The 25,909-nt window shown below is 39.3% G+C and overlaps 1 protein-coding gene and 1 long non-coding RNA gene across 3 annotated transcripts; one reads left to right on the forward strand and one right to left on the reverse strand.

Annotated features, from left to right (window-relative positions):
* Positions 1-4,334: 4,334 nt before the first annotated feature.
* On the reverse strand, positions 4,335-11,218 carry LOC129721393 (probable peroxisomal acyl-coenzyme A oxidase 1). Of its 2 annotated transcripts, none has more exons than XM_055673909.1 (10): positions 10,595-11,218; positions 7,492-7,715; positions 6,671-6,830; positions 6,308-6,600; positions 5,841-6,246; positions 5,427-5,780; positions 5,210-5,365; positions 4,885-5,143; positions 4,623-4,823; positions 4,335-4,566 (listed from the first exon to the last, which is right to left on the reverse strand). In XM_055673909.1, exons 2-10 carry the CDS (start codon positions 7,613-7,615, stop codon positions 4,507-4,509), a joined length of 2,013 nt encoding a protein of 670 aa, XP_055529884.1. In that variant the 5' UTR covers positions 7,616-7,715; positions 10,595-11,218; the 3' UTR covers positions 4,335-4,506. The 2 variants fall into 2 exon arrangements, with proteins under 2 accessions (XP_055529884.1, XP_055529883.1); XM_055673908.1 differs by lacking the exon at positions 10,595-11,218 and adding an exon at positions 7,958-8,107.
* Positions 11,219-11,476: 258 nt separating this feature from the next.
* LOC129721394 (uncharacterized) lies at positions 11,477-12,223 on the forward strand. The gene is made up of 2 exons (XR_008727389.1): positions 11,477-11,862; positions 11,926-12,223. It is a non-coding gene; the product is annotated as an uncharacterized LOC129721394 (long non-coding RNA).
* Positions 12,224-25,909: the final 13,686 nt, after the last annotated feature.

Raw genomic sequence — 25,909 nt, forward strand, 5'->3', positions numbered from 1 at the left:
AAATATTGTATCGTTTTTAAATAGAACTTAGAAGGATGAGTGAAAATTTCCAAATTTGATTTTCTCAGTTCTTTGCAAATCTGAATAAATCGATTTGAACATTCTAATGATAATGATTGTGATAATGAATGAGATCACAAACAATAATCTGCAACGGAAGCTACAAACCGAATAGGAGAACATCCTACAGCATTATTTGACGGCTGAGGCAGAATTATTAACCCAACCAGTTCCGCAAAGGGATTAAAGCTGTATAGTGGTTTTCAATCGACTATTAAAATTGGTACAAACAACAAATGAGTTATGCTTATGATGACTAGAGCAAGATACCTGACTTCATACATTTTGCTCGCAACACCTTTATAACGGTGCTCTCTGATGACCTTAAAACTGTGATCATAAGCAAAATCGATTTATCATGCTCAATCCGCTAGATGGAAACGAAACAAGAAAAGCAATACCGTATAAGGATATTGAAAATTAGATGACAGGACCATACAATGATATTGAAAAACATGCTTCACCTTTAACCACCTTGTCATCACCAAATTAACAGTATACAAATTAGTTCAATTTTCGTTCACGAGCAGCGAAACTCGTGTCCGCTGCATACTGCAAGAGTAACGTATTGTGTACTAGTCATCTTTGGTTATGCTTAAAAACATATTGTTGAAACAACTATGAACGATTAGTCATACTATCTTCAAAATAAATAATTCATATCATGGTCATCTCATACATTGACATTTATTATAGTCCTGTTGTAATAAATTATTATTATTATCTAGACCATATAGATTAGTCTGTTAAAAACACCGCACAAATCTGACCAAGCCTAAAAAGATAGCGATTACCTAAATATTTTTCTGTGTGTGCTCAATAAATGTAGTTCACCCAATCGCCATCATACTCGGAGGGGCGCCACATTTTTGTTGCCCGTATTGTTGGTTGAGTTGGATATCTTTGTTTCAATAATCTAAGCTATAATCCAGCGCTGCCATCACTAAAGTGGTTAAAGTCGCAAGTTGCAGAAAGATGTCGTTAGCATTCCAAAGGAGTAAGATTTTGAAATCTTACACGCGATTTCTAGAGTTTTTTGTTCTAGCTTGGATATTTGTTATCTGTGGTTTTATGTTAGAAAAGCGTATTTTGGTTACAATTCAGAAAAGCCTGAAGTTTTTGCAACTTATCTGTGATTAGCAAAAGTGAACAAATTTTTGAAGAAACGTTAAGTGTTTTTAATTCATAAAAGTTACCGTTTCATTTCGCAGTTAATTAATACACTTAAAGAACTGCATCGACGTGAATAGCATACCTTGTAGAACTGTCATCATACTTGGCCCGAAGCGCACTGTAAAATTTGTCAGCTTCAACCCACCACCGCACGTGCTATCTGGAATCTCTTTTTTACTTGCGTCTTAAATGGCGTTGACGTTTTATTATTCCTCGGGAGTTTTGCTCGCACACAGTGGAATAAAGAAATTCCCCAAGAAACATTTTTTGACTAAATAAGCGCTTTTATAACTAATTTATTCAGCTGACGGCTGAATATAGGTCGAATAATGTATTTCTAAGTGTTTAATCAGCTTTTAATCAGTCGGTTTTGGAGAACTAAATCAGCTACATGTTACATTCGGCTTCCTAAATAGCCGAACACGGGCTTAATAAGAAGTAACTCAGCCATTTGAACAACTTTTATACATGCTGATCGGTTCTATAGAAGCGATTAATCATACTTTGTAAAGCTTGCAGAAAAACTCTTTAACAGCCAACAGTAGCTGGCTTATAGTCTATATAAGTGCTTTTTCAGCTTTATTACAGCTATGATTCAAAATATATAATAGTCTTAATTAGACATTTTTTTTACTTAGGCGATTCGAACACATCTAAATCTTTCGATGTTTTGCACTTTTGTGTGTATTTTTCATCGCTTATTTTTATATTATTGTTAGTGAAAATTACCTATCCAAATAATTTACTGCCAGTCTCGAATCTCGAACTCATGCTCATGAGGTTCCTGGTAGAACGCGGTACCGATTCGTCTATCTTGACATACATGCATACGTATCGATTTAACCCGTATATAGATTTCTATTTTATTTCATAAACAATTGTACATTGGCTGTACATATACTGAATTGTAGCTGAACAAGCGCTTCAGCATTTGTATCATATCCCAAGAACACGATAGAACACGTTTTGTCAAAGTGACTGTTCTCTGTAATTAATCGATTTAATACAAGGCACTGTAGAATTTTAATATTAGTGGGTACGGCTAGCCGTGCTGCTAAAACTATCATTATTTTTCGTTTGAACTGTTTGTTTCTGTTTACGGAATGGATACACTAGCAATGATTTCTACAATTTCTACAGTTAGGGATGCAAATGCTAAGCGCTTGTTCAGCTACAATTCAGTATATATACAGGCACTGTAAAACTGTTTATGAAATAAACTGGAAATATATGTACGGGTTAAATCGATACCTATGCATGTATGTCAAGATAGACGAATCGGCAACGTGTTCTACCAGGAACCTCATGAGCTTGAGTTCGAGATTCGAGTTTTTTTTTTGCAATTGGAATTGGAGAATTGGATACTAAAAAGGTAATTTTCACTAACAATTATAGAAAAATAAGCGATAAAAAATACACACAGAAGTGCAAAAAATCGAAAGATTTAGATGTGTTCGATTCGCCTATACAATAAAAAAAATTGTCTAACTTAGACTAATATATATTTTGAATTATATTAATCGTAGCTGTAATAAAGCTGAAAAAGCACGTTTTAAGAAAAACAGAATGTACAATTTTAGCCATGGAATTGTCATAAAGGCGTTTATTTATATTGTAAGCCAGCTGCTGTTGGCTGTAAGAGTTTTTCTACAAGCTGTACAAAGAATGAATAATCGCTTCTACAGAATCGATCAGCATGTATAAAAGTTGTTCAAATGGCTGAGTTATTTCTTATTAAGCCCGTGTTCGGCTATTTAGGAAGCCGAATGTAACAGGTAGCTGATTTAGTTCTCCAAAACCGACTGATTAAAAGCTGATTAAACGCTTAGAAATACATTATTCGACCTATGCTCAGCCGTCAGCTGAATAAGATTAGTTATAAAAGCGCTTATTTAGCCAAAAAATGTTACTTGGCAAGTATCAAGAAGCGTTTATTCAACCAGTTCGTTTAGTGTTTGATTAATGTTGTCTAATAGCTAGTTTTTAAATCGAAATAGCGCTTAACCAGCCAACAATTGAATAGTGGCATGGAGTATTTCACAAGTTTTTTTAAACCTTAATTTACTGCTTGTTCAGCTGATAAATCAACCTGAGCGTTGTGGCAATCCGTTTCACCTGTATGCAGACTTTATTCAGCTATTTTGAATTATTAGCTGTTTTATTCAGCCCAAATGTTTGTTGGATCGCTATTAGTGTCCCTCTCGATGTTAAGCTTCAACAGTCAGGTTTTTTTACGCGGGTCGCTTACTTCATTAACTCACAGATAACAGACATTCAAGCTAATTTCGCTTCATGTGTAAAAAAAAATGCAACGGTTTTTTGGCATATCGCAATACGCAGTATGGTGGCGCTAAGAACACTTAGTAGTCAATGATTTGATAAAATCGATAGTTTTTCAGCTCTTATCGATATTATCGCAATGAGAATGGTTGCCGTTTTTTAATGTAGAAATTTTGAGCAGTCATAATTTGTACATTATCGACTTCTTTATTCAATCCCTGTGTATATTTGCGATGAATTTGTTTGTTTTATTGTTGGTTTGAAAAAAATAAATACATAAGCCTCACAATATCTGTATTATATCTTTGCAAAAACAGCGACTGTATAATCTTTAAGAATTTTCATGCGTCTGGCAGCTTCGACTGCAATCCAGCGCTGCAATCACTAAAGTGGTTAAAGTCGCAAGTTGCAGGAAAATGTCGTTAGCATTCCAAACGAGTAAGAATTTGAAATCCTACACGCGATTTCTGGAGTTTTTTGTTCTAGCTTGGATGTCTGTTATCTGTGATTAACTCAAAAACGGTACAAGATTTCGACCTCATTCTAATCACGTTTTCCGTTTTGATGTCTCTCGTGAACTTTCATGCTTCGCATGGTTATGCGTTCAACTTAATTTTTGCGCATCCCGTCCGACGTATGGTTTCAAATGATCTTTAAATTACCTACCCGATATATTCGAACGTTTACTAATGTATAACTCCTGTCGGCAATAATTAATTCTCGGGTTCTTCAATTCTTGGTTCAACCTTTACATTTTAGGCCGTCCGTTCGTGAACTACACCAACAATGCAAGGGTGGGAAATAACTGAATCACATACTAATAAAAATTATATCACCTTTTTATTATCTTGCGTTTGTAACGCATAAAAAAATAACCAGTGCGTGTATACCGACTTATCTTAAAAGTTCCTTTATAAAAATTACTTTCGTTGCATGCCAATATCCTATCCCCTAAAGCTGATTTTAATCGTGAGCGACATTTTCCAAATAGTTTTACAAACTAGATTTCATGAATGGCTTGAGGTACATATGGAATGATTTATTTACTGGTTCCTGCAAGTATACAATATTGAAAATGTTTTGAAAAAGTAGCATTAAATTAACTTTACCTGATTAAGAGGACTTTTCTTCGCTTCCTCAAACAAACGCTCATATACATTGCCATCGTAAGCTCCGAGGGCCGATCCCAACACTACGTCTGGAATGTCAAATGAATCTACGATTCCGATAGCGTTCGGACGGATAGCAGCCAGTGAATCTTCTAGCTTTTGCTGTAACCTGGTAATATCGCTTTCCGATATTGTTGTAAACTAGATAATAAGAAAACAAAAAAATTTATTCGTTGATTCAAAAGCAATTTCTCTCACTTACTCTCAGAAGATCTCCTACCGCCTTAATGGCTTCGTCATATGCATACAGTTCATAAATATCTCGCAAAACGCGCGTTAATTCCGGTGTCGCCGTCGCGCACGCTTTTTCAATCATATCATATCCAGACTGCACAAGGAAAGCACGACAATGTGCGTCTACCGTATGAGTCAACTCTAGTGAGGTAAGATTGACTGCTTCCTCTTGACTATAGCCAGCTTGCTTCCGTTGCTCAATATGTTCAGAAGCCAAACGTAATTTACTGTGTAATTTCCAAAATTCTTGTTACAAATGCGCATATATAATGTATATAAAAATGACTGCTTACCCGGCAGCAATAGTTTGCAAACTTTTTATTATACCCGGTACTGAGTCGTTCCAGGTTTGACGTCTATTTCGACTGGAAATAAAACTTTTCAAATAATCAACTGTTGGAACTAGTTCCTGTCCCTTTTGAGCTTGAGTCCAAACTTTGAGTAAGTATCTAAAGCAAACACCGAAAAGTATGACAACCAATAATCAAAAAGGAAGTGTTGATAACATACCGAGCAGTTTGCAAGAGAAGAACAGTATTTTCACCCTCATACGTACAGGCAGCTGTTACCATACCGTAAGTTCCGAAGAGATTGGCGCAGGTCATATAACCGTGGCCACCACAAGCCAATCTACAAGTCTCCACCGCTTGAGCGGCATCAGCGGTGCAGACAGCCTTAAGACAACAAGCAATGGCATGCAGCTCAGGCAGTCGTTCCAAATCACCTTTATCCAGTTCAGAGGTTACTTGATTGTACATCTCCCATAAGTTATCCGATGTGAGCTTAAATATAATACTCTTGGCGATAGCTGGGAATAGCTTATACTGTTGCGTAACGTGGTCGATGATTTGCACTTCAGGTTGACTGTTAAGGTAGATAAGATAAACCATCAAAGTAGATTTCGAGCAAACGAATTTTACTTACTCGGGATTGATAACACTTTGACGACGTACACAAGAATATCTTGTGGCTATTGTGACTGCTTTAGAAAGATAATTAGCCATATCCCTTACGATGACCACACGTACGAACATCATCGTTCCGTAAGTCAATACCGATGATGGTGGTTTTACAAACGTTCCATCCTCATGTAATTGAGCATTTTTCATTAACATGTTGGTTCGTGGAATACGAACATTTTTAAATCCGAGGAAGCCATTGTTAACCCCATTCATGCCCAGTTTGTTTCCAATTTCTCCAATTGTGATACCAGGTAAAGGCATATGAGTTTCTTCGTCGCGAAGCTGTACAATGAATGGATGAATTCCGTGACAGTGACCTTTGGAATATAATTGGGCAATGACTATGCAATAATTGGCAGTGTGACCCACTGAAACAAAATATCTCGATCAATCTATAATGAACCAGGTACTGCATTCAATAGAACTTACAACCGCCTGGCCACCATTTGTATGATGAAAGCGTTGGACTGTTGATCACAACTTCTTTCGTCTTCTCATCATAGGTTGCTGTTGTTTCTAAACCACGAATAAACGTACCATGTCCCAACTCGGTTTGCGCGTAGGTACCAATAATGTTGCAATTCCATGCTCTCCCTATCCATTCTGCTTGCTGTTCTGGTGTTCCATGACCCATAATAGCTGGCAGGAACATAACAAAGTGTACTGCCAACGGGTTTCCTTCTCTGATAATCCCTGAACCAAGCAGTCCTCCCAGAAGAGCCCTATAATGGAAAACAATAGCTCATGTTTGGGTATACATAATGGTGCATATGATAGCCGGTTGTAACTCACATATAATTATCTACGCCATCCTTGCCCTGTTCTTGAAGTTTCTTCACTTTTCGAAAAATAAGAGTTGACTTGCGAATTGATTCCTCATATATTTCCTTATGCGATGCAAAATGCAAGGGAGTTTTATCGAAAAACTCCGGTTCACTAAGAAAAAATTTTTCTGCGTATAAAAAAAAATGTTTAATATAAGTGTGCATTTACACATTTTTAATGACTCAATCTGTTACATGTATCAGTATTACTTTTTTCAATATGAAATTACGTACATTGCAATAAATATTCAATTGCATAATTAAAAAAAATAGCTTTTCGTAGATTAGACCATTCGACAAAACCGCTCGAATATACCAGCGACAGCCTATTTAAAAATCTACTCAAAATCATATCCTAAAATATCATATTATATCCTAAAAGATAATAGCTCTGAATAAACAGTCTACTAAACTCAGATTTGACGTTTATCGTTTGAAACATAACTTTATCCAAAATCATATAAATTGAACAAAAACGAATAGCGTTAATACATTATGTATTAGGAGTATAACAATTAACGAGTCTAAGCTGCTTTGGGTTTGAATCTGGGCAAGTGCGGGAAAAAAATATTACCTTAAAAATACAAGTACAAACACAATAAAAACAAACGGTGTCCACTGAACCGATTTAAATAGTTTTACATCTTATTTTTTGTAATATTATTAAAGTGTAATTGGAGTTGAATGGTCGATAATGTTATACAGCGCCAAACGTGATAGATGGGCTAACTAAACAGTCTAAAAATTCAATAACCTATTAGTCTTCCTGTAACACTACTTCGTACTCACCACGAAAGTGCTTTTCCTTCAATTTTGTCTCACCGCCTATCCACCAAAGAGTGAATTCTTCATTATTGAAAGAACATTTATTTCGTTCGATTTGTAAATCCTTGTTGACTTCTTTGCTAGGCATAGTGCGGCTATTCACTTTCTCTGATTACGCAAAACTAAACGTACTGAGAATGCTTTACGATGTGTAGCTGACCTCGATCGCAACTCTACCTCTATCTCGACTGGAAGCAAACAAAAAAACACGCTTTTACACTTAGACTGTTACTTTTATTGTTAAAACTCGTCAAGCAACTGAGTGCGCGAAGGCTTCTTCATGCGCTTAAACTGCTATAGATTATTTTCAAGATAATCAGTGTCAGCAGTTGAACTTTGGAATGTAATATACTTTCAGCAAGGGCTACGTGCTGAACACCTATTTTTATTATTATATTTACTGATTTTTGTCATTTAAATTTATTGTTACCTAATATATTAAGAACAAGCTGTAACACAACGAATGACTAACAAGCTTTGTTCAAAATGAAAAAAAAAACGTCACGCAGGTATGTTAGTTGGCCTTTGAACATTACATTACAGCATAAATGCATACTGATGCACACACCTATAAGTATGAATCATAGTGATGCATACTTATCTCTATCCCTAACACCTCTATCCCTCTCTATCCAATATTAATAGAGCAGAGGTCCAAGTATGATGACAGTTCTACAAGGTATGCTACATTTTTGTCTATCCACGCACACTAACAAATCTCGTTATGAAAAATTTCGCGTTTTGTATGGAATTCAGAACATTTTTGGAAATTTCTCGTTTTATGTTGTTTTATATCTGATTTTTTTGATTGAAGAGTGAATCTCCAGTTGAAACACACAAGAAATTGATATTAATTTAGATTTAGTGTGAAAAATTGCGACTGTGGTGTGACGTTTCCGACAACGGAATTTACGTGAATTTTTAGTATGCAAAAAAAAGTCAATATGGCGTCCAAAAAACTCCCAAGCTGCTTCAGCTAATTTTATATTGGAAAACACGCAATGTAAGTAGCCAGAATAATATTTAGATTAACAGGGGAAATATATACATTTTTCAAATTTTCAGTTGGTGAATTCTTTTCGGACGATTGGAATCGTCAACGGTCATTTTCGAGCGGAACACCTCCTGCCGGTTGAACGGTCGACATCTTTCCGGCCATTCCTGTTTTTTCGGTTGGAATCTCGACTTTAAACAAATAATTATTATTATATTATATAATTATATACTAAAATATTTGAAAATAAATTATATGTTTTATATGCGCTGTCTATTCTTTTTACTTAAAATTCTCGTAGATTCCATCTGAATAACACGTAGCAAGTACGTGAAAATCATGTGGGGTTTATGCGTTCTGTTTATGGTTTCACCTAAATATCACGTAAAAAGGTACGTGAAAATCAGGTTATAATTACCTGACCAACACGTAGACGATTGACGCTGAAGTTGACACTAACACACTAACACATGAACGGTTTTCGAGAAATCGGCAAAAGTTACGTGAAAAGAAGGTGGATGAGAATCAGCCACTTTTCCCGGTAAATTTTACGTGCATTTTTTTCAGAGTGTACCGCCGTTTTGGTGAAAATGTTGCATGCTTCCTATATGTACCACATCCCTGTCACGAACGTCATCCCCATACATTTCGCTTGAAGCCGTTTTTCTCTGGCTCGATTATACGTCAAAAGGCTGTCAGTGCTTGCGAAACAGCCGATTAAGCACCGTCCATGCCAGATCAACTGTTGCTGCAAGTGGTGTGAAGAAATGCAGGAAGCGAAAAACGATTGTTTTGTTTTGAACGTTTTATGGATTTTGTGCAGAACATAAATGGTCACGTTCAAACATGTTTCAACACGTTCCGGATAGCCCTACATTCAATATAGTTAGAAGCACGCGAAAAATCCGTACTGTAACACATGCGGCACAATGAACAGAGCTTATGACCATATTTCCAACAGTAGCGCCATCATCATCGGCGGCAGCTTCAGGAAACTGTTGCCATGACATCGGTCTGATATGTACACGCCCAACATGAAATTCGATCAAAGCGCTCGGGGATATTACGTCACAAAGTTTGTTTTGAAAATTGCAGTGCGTTCATTTCTGTGAAGTTGACGAGGTGCAAGTTCTTGAAATGCCGTTTCGCTAAATAAAATCATTATGAAATTTCTTCATAGAAGAAAAGCAAAGTTTGCGTGTTCCCAGCACTTCAAACCGGAGGGCTTCGAATGCCGGTATCTTGTCGGTCATGGATAGGCAATAATCATTTTAAATACTTACTCTGGCCTTACTATCAAAAAAAATTACAGTGTTTCAGAAATCCAGAGACAACTATACGGAAGATCTCTTAAGAAGTGAGCTGGTGAAACCATCGCAAGAAAAGTTCGATTTATCGAATTGCATGAACGCATCTTTTGACTGGATTTACAATGGTGCGATAAATGGAGAGATACCTGTGTTTAGACATGTTGAAAATATTTAAAATGTCTGTTTCAAAATTCAAAAAGCAATTTCCCGAAGTGTCTCAAGAAGATATCGAAAAATATATTGCTACACGTATCAACATTAGATTAAAAAACATGAAAACAATATTCTAGAGGGAAAGATTAACAAGTATAAAATAGTTAAGATAAGAGACCATGGAAGCCTTATCCGGTTAAAATCTATGTTAAATTTCGGCTGGAAATTTCAAATTAAATCTCTTGATGTTGTGAATAACCCGAATAATCTCTTTTGCTTATAACAGTTACTATTTACCACATATTTACAAATTGATCTCCAATATTACAAGCAAAATCTGTTCTCAAAAGTTGTATTTATTGCTTAAAATTCTGTTTTATTAATATCTACCAGTGCGTTGTGATGAAACCTTCGACGTTGTGACGTAGAAGCTTTTAGGTTTGTTTACTATGATTTCGTTACCAAGCCAATCAAACTCCTTCTTTCTCCTAACCTGTCAATCTATTATCGTTGATCTCGATCGACGTTAATAATTGTCTCACTGAGCAGTTTAACTATTTGTAGCAGTAAAATAATGCAATCAACAACTATATGAAAGTATTTAAATTACCTGTTGTATCAATTGGTGACTATTATACTGCTGTTTTTCTGGTTTCCCTGTTTTCGATTTTACCGTACCATACCGTGCAATAAATATACAGAAACAACGAACAATAGATCATTGCATACAAAAAATAATTTCGCTTTTTTGACATTTTCTACGGGTTTGCTTACAAGGTATTAATTTTTTTCCATTCACCGTTCAGTGATAAGAGTGAAAATGAACGATACGTGTTCGAAAAAGATCGAACAACTCTCCGCCTATGCGGATTTGTTACCACCAGGCAGTAAAGCCATTTTTAACAACACACTTCCGCATTTTCACTCGAGCCAAAAATTTTACAAGTCCACGTAAACAAACCCGCGACCACTGTCAAAACTCTTTCTTTCTTTTTCTTTTTTTTTTTGACGTCACCGTGCAATGATCTACACGCTCGTTCAATTTTACTATTGATTAGAAAGTACTCACTTTCGTATTTTGATTCAAAATGTCAAAAAATGAGTAATATTGATTAACGAAACTGAGTAACTTTCACCCAGTTTCCGTATTTTTCTGTTTTGCTCACTTTTGGGTAACCGTTCATTTTATATCAGTTTGCTGTAAACAAAAGCTAAGCATTTAATAGTTCCCTGTTTGTTTCGCTTATTCGTACATGGATTTAGTTTTGAAAGTACTGCAACGAATAGTTTACAAAAAAATAATAATCCGCTCTTTGATATATGAGCCACAAGTCAAATAAGGAACCATTCAAATATTACATAACGCGGAATTTGGCAAGTTTCAATTCGGGTTATTCGCGTTGAAAGAGATTTCGAAGGCTGTTCGCACCTACGTGAACTCTCGTATGTAATTGTCAAAATGTGCGTGATGACAAAAGTAAAAATAGTTCCTTCTCTCTTTTTCGCACGCAGAAACCAAACAAATATCAGCAACACAGTCAACGCGAATACCCACCCACCCCCACGTAACGCAATTTTACATGTTTGCCACACGCAATGTAACGCTTCGCTGAATACCCCCCCACCCCTGAGCGCGTTATGTATTATTTGAATGAGCCCTAAGTGTGTGCTGCAGTTGTGAAGGAACGAAACGCGAAGAATGTGTGCATAAAAACATCGGAAACGTCCGCTTGTTCGAATAACTTCTGTTTTTTTTACATTGATTTTGTAACATATTGATCAAGCTATTTGAGTGGTCAGATCCATATTCTTAAATCATGGATGAGACGGTAATGCTAATTCTTTTTGTAATGCTAGTTGGTTCCTGTATAGCTGGAAGTATACTTTTAATCGTGATGCTGTTAGAGGAAAAACTAAAAATGTGTATATGTTTGGTACTAGGTTGTTGGTGGGAACAGCCCTTACAGTCATAATACCAGAAGGAATTCGTTACTTGTACGATGGAAGCTCGGATGGAAGCAATCTTGAAGTTAAATACGTGGGCACCTCTCTAACACCGGATAATAAACACTGCGCTGATTTATCCACATTTGGGCTCTCCCTAGTGCTGGGCTTTGTCTCCATGATACTTGTACTGAGTTGTAGCTTTTTTACGCGAAGTAATCCGAAAGATGGTAATAATATAAAATATTAATAATTAGGTAACTTGATAGGAAATAAATCTACAACATTTTAACGATTTTTCTTATGTTGTTTTCAAATTTTAATTTCCGAATTTCCTAATGTTTTCTTTTGCGTGGGGAAGTCAAATTAACGAAACTGAGTAACAGTTACTCAGTTTGGCTAATTCATGCTTTTTTGAAGTAGAATACTTCTCTCAGGAAGTTCGGCTACATAGGGATGTGAAATGAAAATCTAAAACCGAAAAAAGTGAAGAATATGTCCAATTTCAAATGCTAATAAATCGGTTAGTATTCGATGGATTTCCTTCGTTCTTGCAGCAATAGATTGGAAAATCTTCTAAGATTTTTCCTAAAATAAGATAATTGTAATTTTATTATTCACACTATTGTACTATTGAAAATAGTTAAACCTTGTCAAAACGAAAAATTCGACCTCTGATTGGTCGTTATATGCTTGCTTCCCAAGCACGGTCGACAGGATCATATACCTTGCATTTGAAAACATGCTATTTGGCCTGTATAAGAGCCTGTTTCAGCCGGAGCCGCTCATAATAGTTCTAGACAGCAACAACAGCAGTCGTCCTTTCTTAGCAGCAGCACTAGCCCTGTGGTTGGTCACCACGTCTCAGCAGCAGCGCGGTTCTTCTCAGCGTGTGTCGCCAGACAGCCATTATTCCCCCCGTGTTGGGGCAGCATGAAGATTGCCATCAGGAAATCCAATTTTGGAAATCAAAATGCCTTTTTCAAGGCGAATTAACAAGTCATTGAAAGTTATTAATTTTTGTCAACGAAAGCAAGCATTCTGTGTTGCATCCTAGCAATTTAAATTTGTCGCACCCGTCTAATTTACTGAATGTGAAATAGCTTCCACAGTGCATGTTGTCCGTGTATCTTGATTCCCCCAACGTTAGGGCAGCTCAAAGGTTGTAATTAGCAACCGATTTTGAACCGCAAAATGCTTTTTTTTTCAAGGCAAATAAAAAAATAATTGAAGGATAATAATTTTCTGCCATCAACACAAGCAGACATTCTGTGCGGGATGCAATCAAATTCTGTTGTAGTTGTCTAATTTTTACTTTTACTTTATTTAGTAAACCCCCCACTGTAGGGGCAGCGCAAAGGCTGCGATCAGCATAACCAACTTTGAATAACAAACTGCCCTGTTAGACCGCATTCACAAAGACAGTTAGTTCGACTATGCAGAGCTAATATGAAGTCGATTCAATCAATCAGCAGTAACAGAATTTCGTCATCTCCCAGTTGCCAAGTTGCAACATGATGCAACACGCAACAGCGAGCAAACGAAATCGCTTGATGTTACAAACCGCAATAAGATACGGGTTAAAACCGTTGCGTGTGTGAGAGCACCATCGGTGTTTATTCGCTGGATACAAAAATCAAATGCGTATTGTGGAATAATTTGTCTGAAGAACATTAGGGAATGGAACAACTGAACTGATAGGGCGTGGCCTATTACGTAGCACCCTTCGGCTATAAAAGAGTATTTCTGGGAAAACTAGCTACATTCATTAGTCGGACAGTGAACTGGATGGACCGTCCACAACGTTGATATCGGCACTCAGCAGTAACAGACAATAGCAGCGGGTTGCGCCTGTGGTTGCCTTAAAATTAAACAAATCACTTGCCCTGTGGTTGGTCATCACGTCTCAGGAGCAGCGCGGTTCTTCTCAGCGTGTGTCGCCAGACTGCCATTATTCCCCCCGTGTTGGGGCAGCATGAAGATTGCCATCAGGAAATCCAATTTTGGAAATCAAAATGCCTGTTTCAAGGCGAATTAACAAGTCATTGAAAGTTAATAATTTTTGTCAACGCAAGCAAGCATTCTGTGTTGCATCCTAGCAATTTAAATTTGTCGCACCCGTCTAATTCACTGAATGTGAAATAGCTTCCACAGTGCATGTTGTCCGTGTATCTTGATTCCCCCAACGTTAGGGCAGCTCAAAGGTTGTAATTAGCAACCGATTTTGAACCGCAAAATGCTTTTTTTTTTTCAAGGCAAATAAAAAAATAATTGAAGGATATTAATTTTCTGGCATCAACACAAGCAGACATTCTGTGCGGGATGCAATCAAATTCTGTTGTAGTTGTCTAATTTTTACTTTTACTTTATTTAGTAAACCCCCCGCTGTAGGGGCAGCGCAAAGGCTGCGATCAGCATAACCAACTTTGAATAACAAACTGCCCTGTTAGACCGCATTCACAAAGACAGTTAGTTCGACTATGCAGAGCTGATATGAAGTCGATTCAATCAATCAGCAGTAACAGAATTTCGTCGTCTCCCAGTTGCCAAGTTGCAACATGATGCAACACGCAACAGCGAGCAAACGAAATCGCTTGATGTTACAAACCGCAATAAGATACGGGTTAAAACCGTTGCGTGTGTGAGAGCACCATCGGTGTTTATTCGCTGGATACAAAAATCAAATGCGTATTGTGGAATAATTTGTCTGAAGAACATTAGGGAATGGAACAACTGAACTGATAGGGTGTGGCCTATTACGTAGCACCCTTCGGCTATAAAAGAGTGTTTCTGAAAAAACTAGCTACATTCATTAGTCGGAAGGTGAGCTGGATGGACCGTCTACAACGTTGACAGCAGCAGTAGCAGATATCAGCACTCAGCGGTAACAGAATATATCAGCGGGTTGCGCCTGTGGCTGCTTTCAAATTAAACAAATCACTTGCCCTGTGGTTGGTCACCACGTCTCAGGCCTCTGCCTGAGAACGAACGCCAACGCGAGCGATCGGGCGAGATTTTTGCCGTACATCAGTCGGCACTTCCTCTAATGGAAAAGTTGGATAATTTTGTTCAGAAGAATATTAATGTCGGTAATATTACAGAGCTGTGATTGCATTATATCCGATATGGAATTGAACAATTGTTCTTTTGAGGACAAATAAAACACTTAATTTGAAGAGTTAATAGTTTTGGGTACCAGTAGCAGTATGGTAACAGCCTCAGCGGTAGGTGCAGCCGGTACTTCCATGAGGCGGATGTTATAAGGAAGTAAATGGAAGCGGCATGGCGAAACAGTTCGGGTGTGCTTAGACGCGCGTCATTTTTCGTTGTTGATATTATTCCCCACATAAAACGAAGCGCTTTCGTACGATAGCGGCGGTATTAGCGGTAGATGCATTTTCCAACACTTACCCCACTAAAGCCGTGTCTAATTTTCAATGTGAAAACACCTTTCTATTGTGTTGGCCGTGCACATTTGGCCTCTGCCAGGCTAAACGCGAAAAGCGGCGTGAACCGTTTCGCCCGGTCGTAAGTTAATGTGCAGCCGTAAGTAGAGCTGTGTAAAAGTATTCTACTTCAACCTCGCGGTCGTGGCTTTGCACACAACCCTCCTGTGATTTTTTCGCGAGCAAGGCAGCGCCTTGCGGTCTTCAGAAGAGTTTTTCCCAGGAAAACTTTCTACAAATATCATGTGTCGATATTTTTTTAAGGAGCCAACTGGGAATTTCTAGAGAACAAGTTTTGAAAAAGTGGATTTTCCCATATAAAATCGTATGGAAACTTTAAAAATCGGGCGCAAATCGAGCGTTTCACCGATCGATCTGAAAAGTTACACAGTTGTTATAGGACCCATAAGGAACACGAAAAGTGCATGGGAGCGAAAAAATAACACCATCGCTTTTTCCCATATCACCGTGTCCCAGTCTAATGGGGATACAGCCGCGTACGACCCCCTTCCCAGTCAGCATACGACCATAATTTCCACCGGGGGTTGGTTACCCGATCTCCGCTACGGTTACTCGTATTCCGGTCGGCACCACGTGGAGGTTGGGATAGGAGTTGCTGGACAGAGGTGAATGGCCACATTAGGGTCTCAAGATACACGTGTCCAGCCATTTGCCAATCCGATACACGATAAACGTTTTTTTTAAATCACGCTCTGCTCAGAAAACGCGGCTTTTGACGTAGGACTACGTCTAACCGCACTATATTGAGATACATTCTGCAGAAACTAAAACCAAGGTGTAACGTTGGAATGGAAGATTTCAAACGGTAATACTGATGTAATCACAGTATGTATCACAATAATCAATATGTCGTTGGATTGATAAAATGATGGACAATTTTATGATTCTTCAGTTATCGTTATCACTTCATTGTTAGACAGTGAAAATTTCATAAAAGTTTCAGGGTCGAATTTTGACGAACAATGTACCAATCACATGCGAGCACGCCTGGCACAGACTTCATGAGTAGACACCAAATGCCTGCTGTAATATCCTGTAAGCAGTGACAAAAAAATTGACAGAATCTCCCCGTCCCAATAGGTCAACTAACGTTTGCTTATATGAGCCTAGACTATTTTGATGTCTTGAAGGTGAAGCTTTTTCGGAAAGTTCGTAACCACCTCCACTATCAGACAGTTTTACGTTCTGTTGTTAGAATGTTATTAAAACTGATGTCTTGAAGCAAAACATGCTGGCACAGGCAACATTACTACACCGAGCAATGTATAAATAGAGCGCTAGTCACTCGTCATCTGTCAGTGCAGAAGAACTCGATATTCATTTGTGTGCAGCCAAGCCAAAAGACTACATCGCTGCTGTCGACGCACAGTGTGGCGTGCTGGGTTAACGCGTAGGTGTCGTTTTGCGATCTGGAACATAATCGAATTGTCGTTTGAATTGTCTCCTTCTTCTTCTTGTTTCGTATAGTAGCAAATATCAGTATTCAAAATGATTATTCGGGTGCCGAAAAATACGCTGCGCCACCGGGGACAACAAAATTCTGTGCGTATCGGTAGAGGCAGATAGCAGAGTATATAAATTCGGTGCATTGTACAGATAAAATACGTTGTTTGGTTTTGAACTCTACACTCTGTTTTTCTCAGATAACTAAATGGAGGTAATTGAACGAACTGTACTGATGATTATATTTTGCTAGCTTAATGAATTTAGTTCAATATGACAATCCTATTTGTTCCCACATATGTATTTCTATTTTTCAATTAAAACATTTTTAACATTAACATCTTCAAGATAATATTACTTTCCATAACCTTACTTGTAATTGAACAACACTATGCGAACATTAATTGCTGAGGCTTATCTTCGTTGTTTTTTGGTATCTTGAAACTGATTCATTTTTTTCTGATTCTGTTTACTGATAAACTGTTTAAATTGACTTGAATTAAAAGTTAACATGTTTCTAAAATTCTATGTCTTATAATAAGAGATTTTTTTCCAAAATAGAGTGCTGCAAATAATTATAAAAATACAGACCCCGTTCGATTTTGGAAACACGCCAGATTTTTTCTGTTTCCAAAATCGAATCATGCCAAAAATGAACGGTTCTCTTTTCATGACTTTTTTTACTTTTTAAATGGTCAAATACGACATTAACAGTAGTTATGGCCACCTATAAACTAGTTTTAATTCTAAGTCGTTTGAGCTGTCGCTTGATGAAATTAGGCTGACGACCTAGATACTGATATTACCATCCGAGTAATTAGAGGCTGATCATGGTCATTATATAACCGGAACCTGTTTCGGTCATTTTTTAGGAACCGTTTCAACGATTCCATCCGCTTTGGCGACATAAAGAACCAAAATACCTTTCTTTTGGAGGATGTTGAGCTTAAATCGTTTAAAAAAAATCAAGAAAACTAGAAAAATGTGATTAAACATAATCGCTCGTTTTTGTGCACATGTGTGCCAAAATTGAACCATGCCAAAAGAAAACGAGCAGAAATCCAACAGAGCCTCAAAAGGAAATATAAATCTATTGTAGTCCTACGTCAACTATGCGGTCGTGTCTTGGATACCACTTTCCTACTTTTTCAAATGATATATAAAAACAGGTATAGCTTTAGGACCCAATTGAGTAACATTGACCCAAATTTTCAAAACTACCATGTTTACTCAGTTTTGAGTTATTATTCATGATGTTTACTCACCCCTGCGTATATGTATATGTCAAAAATTTTCTACAGTGATATTATCGGTTTCCGAAGAACAATTGGTGTCGCTTTTTATTCGTTGGCTAGCAGTAAGTATCTGATCTGTCATCAAATCAATAATTTCTTAATCAATTACATTACAAACAACATATAACAATATTCCATAATAATATCAGCCCAACATCAGTATTGCAGAGGATTTGAAAACATATAAAAGATCTCTTCAAAATGAACAACCGCATGTTGTGCGTTTTACGACGCCGTTTAAAGCCGGGCTTTTATTCGTGATAATAAACAGAAACACGCGCGGAAACATTTGTATTGATGTACAGTGCTCAATACATGCAATCGAGGCCATTTAAATCCTTCGCAGTGTTTGGTGACGGATGATGACGGATTTTCTGGCACAAAAATGTGAGCCACAGTTCACGGGCAACTGGCTCGCTAGTTTGACAGTTGTTTTGGCTCGCTACGATTCAGTCCGCAGGTCTATATATATAGTATCTATACTGTGAACCGGTTGGGTGCTGCATTCAATGAAGACATGGAAATGATTTAGAACATTTATAATGTTTCGATGAAAAATAAATCTGTGTTTTTGATTGTTCTGAATTTATTTTATTTATTGAGTCAGATTTACAAAAACCAGAAATCATTAAATTTCCGTATTTAGGCAAACTGGGTAACTTGTACTCATTTTCGTTAATTTCTGGTTTGCATAAATAGAATAGATTCTACTTAGTTTTTGATGTATGACAACCTTACTCAAAAGTGGGTAACCGTAAAAGTACCCTAATAAGGGTACCTCCACTTTTTTCAAAAATGAGTGATATCTAACTCACTTTAAAGTAACAAAAAAAGAGCGTGTACATTTTCTGTCAAAAGTGAAAAGAACATCAACGCCAGAGAAGCCAAGATGAAAATCTGCGCACACGCTCGTAAATAATAACTCTAAAATAAGTAACATTTGACGCATTTTCGTAAAAAGTGGAACAACTCTAAAATTGAGTAACTCCACAAATACTCAAAACTGAGTAACACTAGGCGTCTTTAAAAATGAGTCATCATTACTCAAAATTTGAGTACGACATTACCCATTTTTTGGGTACAGTTCAGTATCATTACTGACTAGAAATCCGCCACGACCAATAAACGACACCACATATTCATCAAAAATTATACCTTGTAATTAAAGTAAACAGTTATGATGCCTTCTGAGGCGCACACAATTAAAAATCATATGTTACAAACTGAAGCACATCATAATCACCTTTCAAATGGACGACGTTATATGCGACGTTACTCATAAAAAAAGTTATATAAAGGGAACCCAAAAAGTGAGTCAAAGTTACTTAAAATCAAAAAGGACTTCTATTCTCATTTTTTGACGTCTACGAACATCGTTCTAAACTGAGTCAGAGTTGCTCAGTTCATGAGTTATTATTTACGAGCGTGCAAATATAAGGAGACTCGGTCAAAAATTTGCAGAAACTAAAGAAAAACTACAAATATCTGCGAATCAATGAAAATCTGCACACGGACTTTAAAAATCTGCGTTTTGCAGACAAATCTGCACATTTGGTCAACGCAACGCAAACGTGTCCATTGTGTTTGGGCCTTAAATAAATACAATTACACTGACATATACGCACGGCCGTTTTTACTCTAAATTGGGTAACTTTTGACTCAATTTTGTTAAAAGTGGATCTACCCTAAACAGAGTAACCATCTAGTTACTCATTTTTGAGTAGCATAGATAAATGTCAAAAACTGAGTACTACTTACTCATTTAAAAAATCACAGGAGGGTTGTGTGCAAAGCCACGACCGCGAGGTTGAAGTAGAATACTTTTACACAGCTCTACTTACGGCTGCACATTAACTTACGACCGGGCGAAACGGTTCACGCCGCTTTTCGCGTTTAGCCTGGCAGGGGCCTAATGTGCACGGCCAACACAATAGAAAGGTGTTTTCACATTGAAAATTAGATACGGCTTTAGTGGGGTAAGTGTTGGAAAATGCATCTACCGCTAATACCGCCGCTATCGTACGAAAGCGCTTCGTTTCATGTGGGGAATAATATCAACAACGAAAAATGACGCGCGTCTAAGTACACCCGAACTGTTTCGCCATGCCGCTTCCATTTACTTCCTTATAACATCCGCCTCATGGAAGTACCGGCTGCACCTACCGCTGAGGCTGTTACCATACTGCTACTGGTACCCAAAACTATTAACTCTTCAAATTAAGTGTTTTATTTGTCCTCAAAGAACAATTGTTCAATTCCATATCGGATATAATGCAATCACAGCTCTGTAATATTACCGACAGTAATATTCTTCTGAACAAAATGATCCAACTTTTCCATTAGAGGAAGTGCCGACTGATGTACGGCAAAAATCTCGCCCGATCGCTCGCGTTGGCGTTCGTTCTCAGGCAGAGGCCTGAGACGTGGTGACCAACCACAGGGCAAGTGATTTGTTTAATTTGAAAGCAGCCACAGGCGCAAACCGCTGATATATTCTGTTACCGCTGAGTGCTGATATCTGCTGCTGCTGCTGTCAACGTTGTAGACGGTCCATCCAGCTCACCTTCCGACTAATGAATGTAGCTAGTTTTTTCAGAAACACTCTTTTATAGCCGAAGGGTGCTACGTAATAGGCCACGCCCTATCAGTTCAGTTGTTCCATTCCCTAATGTTCTTCAGACAAATTATTCCACAATACGCATTTGATTGTTGTATCCAGCGAATAAACACCGATGGTGCTCTCACACACGCAACGGTTTTAACCCGTATCTTATTGCGGTTTGTAACATCAAGCGATTTCGTTTGCTCGCTGTTGCGTGTTGCATCATGTTGCAACTTGGCAACTGGGAGACGACGAAATTCTGTTACTGCTGATTGATTGAATCGACTTCATATTAGCTCTGCATAGTCGAACTAACTGTCTTTGTGAATGCGGTCTAACAGGGCAGTTTGTTATTCAAAGTTGGTTATGCTGATCGCAGCCTTTGCTGCCCCTACAGTGGGGGGGTTTACTAAATAAAGTAAAAGTAAAAATTAGACAACTACAACAGAATTTGATTGCATCCCGCACAGAATGTCTGCTTGTGTTGGTGCCAGAAAATTATTAACCTTCAATTATTTTTTTATTTGCCTTGAAAAAAAAGCATTTTGCAGTTCAAAATCGGTTGCTAATTACAACCTTTGAGCTGCCCTAACGTTGGGGGAATCAAGATACACGGACAACATGCACTGTGGAAGCTATTTCACATTCAGTAAATTAGACGGGTGCGACAAATTTAAATTGCTAGGATGCAACACAGAATGCTTGCTTGCGTTGACAAAAATTATTAACTTTCAATGACTTGTTTATTCGCCTTGAAAAAGGCATTTTGGTGTTCAAAATTGGATTTCCTGATGGCGATCTTCATGCTGCCCCAACACGGGGGGAATAATGGCAGTCTGGCGACACACGCTGAGAAAAACCGCGCTGCTGCTGAGACGTGGTGACCAACCACAGGGCTAGTGCTGCTGCTAAGAAAGGACGACTGCTGTTGTTGCTGTCTAGAACTATTATGAGCGGCTCCGGCTGAAACAGGCTCTTATACAGGCCAAATAGCATGTTTTCAATTGCAAGGTATATGATCCTGTCGACCGTGCTTGGGAAGCAAGCATATAACGACCAATCAGAGGTCGAATTTTTCGTTTTGACAAGGTTTAACTATTTTCAATAGTACAATAGTGTGAATAATAAAATTACAATTATCTTATTTTAGGAAGAATCTTAGAAGATTTTCCAATCTATTGCTGCAAGAACGAAGGAAATCCATCGAATACTAACCGATTTATTAGCATTTGAAATTGGACATATTTTTCACTTTTTTCGGTTTTAGATTTTCATTTCACATCCCTATGTAGCCGAACTTCCTGAGGGAAGTATTCTACTTCAAAAATATTCACCCCAGACTGATTGAATATCTGACGAACGGCTCACACATTGAATTTTACTAGCAGAACTGCTGCAGCATGCTGCTGTTGCAAATTCAACCATGTGATGAGGAATGATGAATTTATCTTGGAGGCTTCCTCGAAGATACTATGAGCAAAAATCACACTTTGAAAATTAATTCCACGCGAAATTATTTCTCATACTTAAGCAAGTCTGCAATAGCAGCATGCTGTAGCAGTGTTGCTGGAAAATTTCAATGGTGAGCCGTCCGTCAGACATTCAATCAGTTTGGGGTGAATTGCTGTTTCTACAAGCGTCGTAGCGCGTTACGGTCTTCAGAAGAGTTTTTCCCAGGAAAATTTCCTACAAATATCATGTGCCGATATATTTTTAGTAGCCAACTGGGATTTTCTAGAGAACAAGTTTTGAAAAAGTGGATTTTCCCATATAAAATCGTATGGAAACTTTAAAAATCGGGCGCAAATCGAGCGTTTCACCGATCGATCTGAAAAGGTACACAGTTGTTATGGGACCCATAAGGAACACGAAAAGTGCATGGGAGCTAACATTTATTTTTTGTCCCACCCTAATCCCCATAGGGGCGGCGTACAACAGCGTCTGACCCGGAGCGGGCGGCTGAAATGCTGGAATGCTGTATCCTCGCCAGCCACACCTAAGACGGCAGCCCCATCAGCAGGATGTAGGTATCGCGACCCTGGTAAGGTAGCATACCGAAACCTGTTTTTCAACCACGAACAACGAATTTATAAATACGGAACGGATCAATCGGCAGCAACCTAGGCTACGAATACGGAAAAAGATTAAGGTAAACGATTGGAAATTGGGTACTTGGAACGTCCGATCTCTCAATGAACCGGCGCGGGCTGGCTTGCTTGCTCGAGAACTACAGCGGCAGGGAGTCGAAATCGCAGCGATTCAGGAGGTTCGGTGGCCAAATTCCGGAGAAAGGGAATTCCGTGCAGTAGACACTATTGCACGCACCTTGTTCAAGTACCACATCTACTACAGTGGCAGTGGAACGGGGTGTCGGTTTCGTAGTGCTGGGAAATCAGGAAACAAGAGTCATCCGTGTTGAGGATTAAAGGCAAATTTTTCAACTACAGTTTAATCAACACCTACGCACCGACAAACGACAAATCCGATAAAGTCAAAGATGAGTTCTATGACAAGCTTGAGCGAATCTATGACGAGTGCCCAAAACATGACGTAAAAGTCGTCATCAGAGACGCAAACGCACAGGTTGGGAGGGAGGAATTCTTCTGTCCGGTCATTGGAAGGCATAGCCTCCACTCGTCAACCAATGAAAACGGCCTGAGGCTGATAAACTTTGCCACGGCCAGAGGAATGGCCATATGTAGCTCCTATTTTCCACGTTTGAATATTCGGAAACCCACCTGGAGGCATCCAAATGGAGAAGCCTGCTCCCAGATCGATCACGTACTGATTGACGGTCGGCACTTTTCGGATGTTACTGATAATAGGTCTTTTCGGGGACCAAACATTGACTCTGACCATTATCTCGTCGTTTGCAGGATCCGCGCACGGTTGTCGAACGTGCTGAAATCTCGCACAGAGAGGACGACGCGTTTCAACATTCAGCGGTTGAAAGCTGATAGCGTGGCAGCAGAATACGCCAGAGAGCTGGATCAACGGATCGCAGAACAGCAGGAGGAAGGAGTGGAAGACATAAATGGGCTGTGGAGCAGTATCCACGGCGCCATCGAAACGACTGCGAGAGAGGTGGTAGGTACGACGCGTGGAAGACAGCCTAATGGCTGGCTTGATGCCGAGTGCCAGAGAGCGACAGATGAGAAGAACCGTGCCATAAGCCGCATGCTCACTGCGGCTACGCGTCAGAACAGAGAGAGTTACAGGGTGGCAAGAGCTGCCGAAAATAGAACCCACCGTCGGAAGAAGCGCGAGTACGAGGAGCAGGTGCTCGCCAGCGCAGAGGACAGCTATGCTCAAAATGACGTGCGGAGATTCTATAGAACTGTCAACAGAGTCAGAAGCAGGAATTTCCCTGTGCCGGTCATGTGTAATGGCAAGGACGGCAACCTGCTTACTGATAAACCGACGGTTGCAGCTAGGTGGAAGGAGCATTTCCAGGCGCTATTGCATAGTGAGGAGCCGGATGAGCAGAACAGGAACAGGATGACGATTATGAGTGACGAACAAGCTGTGGAGCCGCCAACACAGGAGGAGGTGAAAAAGGCGATTAGTGAGCTGAAAAATGGCAAGGCCACTGGGAAGGACGGTATCCCGGCTGAACTTCTAAAAGCGGGAGGCGAGCGGCTGTACTATGCGATCCACCAGATAATACTAAGGATCTGGGAGGATGAACAAATACCGAACGACTGGTTGGAAGGCCTCATATGCCCTATCTATAAGAAGGGCTATCGATTGGATTGTGGTAACTATCGAGGCATAACGGGTTGACAAATGGCTGGACGGATCAAATTTTCACCCTGCGACAGATCCTCGATAAGTTCCGGAGTACAACTTACCGACCCACCATCTGTTTGTGGACTTCAGGGCGGCATACGACTCAGTGAAAAGAAACGAGCTGTGGCAGATCATGCTGGAACACGGTTTCCCTACGAAACTAATTAAGCTGAGTCGTATGACACTGGAGGAATCAAAATCATGCGTGCGAAAAGCTGGCGGCTGCGTTCGTAACGTTGGATGGACTGAAGCAGCGGGATGCGCTCTCCAACTTACTGTTTAACATCGCTCTTGAGGGTGCAGTACGAAGAGCAAATGTGGAAAGAAACGGTACGATCATCACGAAATCTCACATGCTTCTTGGCTTTGCGGACGACATCGATATCATCGGTATCAACCGTAAGGCCGTGGAGGAGGCCTTCGTACCTTTTAAGGGAGAAGCAGCGAGATTGGGACTAGTCATTAACTCTGCCAAAACGAAGTACATGGTAGCTGGCAGAGAGCGTGGGAGTCCTCGTGGTGTTGGTGCTGAGGTGGAGATAGATGGGGAACGATTTGAAGTGGTTGACGAATTCGTTTATCTTGGTACGCTTGTGACATGTGACAACGATATGAGCCGTGAAGTGAAACGACGAGTTGCAGCTGCGAACAGGGCTTTCTAAGGACTGCGTAACCAGCTAAGGTCCCGTAATTTGCAAACTCGCACAAAACTAGCGCTGTATAGGACGCTGATACTCCCGGTGGCCCTTTACGGGCATGAAGCATGGACGCTAAAGGAAGCTGATCGACGAGTGCTCGAAGTTTTTGAGCGTAAAGTTCTGCGATCGATACGAGAAGATTGAGTGTGGCGCAGACGTATGAATCACGAGTTGTACCAGGTATACAAACATGCTGATATAGTGAAGGTAATACAGCGGAGCAGGCTTCAGTGGGCTGGACATGTAGCCAGGATGCCTAACGAGAGAGCCGCCAAAACTATTTTCAGTAGAGAACCAGGAAGAGGCTGTCGACTCCGTGGTAGGCCTCGCGGTGGATGCGGTGGATGTCCGGTGTGGTAGAAGATGCACGATCTGCTGGTGTACGAGGAGACTGGAGAGCGGCTGTCCAAGACAGAAGAAGCTGGACATCTCTAATTCGTTCGGCCCTAGACCGGTTAACGGTCCGTTAGCCAACAAAGTAAAGTAAATTAAGTAAGTTATCGTGTTCCTTCGATTTTTAAATGAAGAATAAAAAACTGCTCGAAAGGTCTTAGATGACGTTTCACCCATGTACGGTATATGAGAGAACTGTCATTTGAGGCATTTCGAGCAGACTTCATTTGAAAATCAAAGAAAAATGATGAACATTTTGTAAAAATCACGTTTTGCTCAGAAAATTGCTCTATT

This window comes from Wyeomyia smithii, chromosome 2 (assembly GCF_029784165.1).
Source record: "Wyeomyia smithii strain HCP4-BCI-WySm-NY-G18 chromosome 2, ASM2978416v1, whole genome shotgun sequence".
NCBI classification, from domain to species: Eukaryota; Metazoa; Arthropoda; class Insecta; order Diptera; family Culicidae; genus Wyeomyia; species Wyeomyia smithii.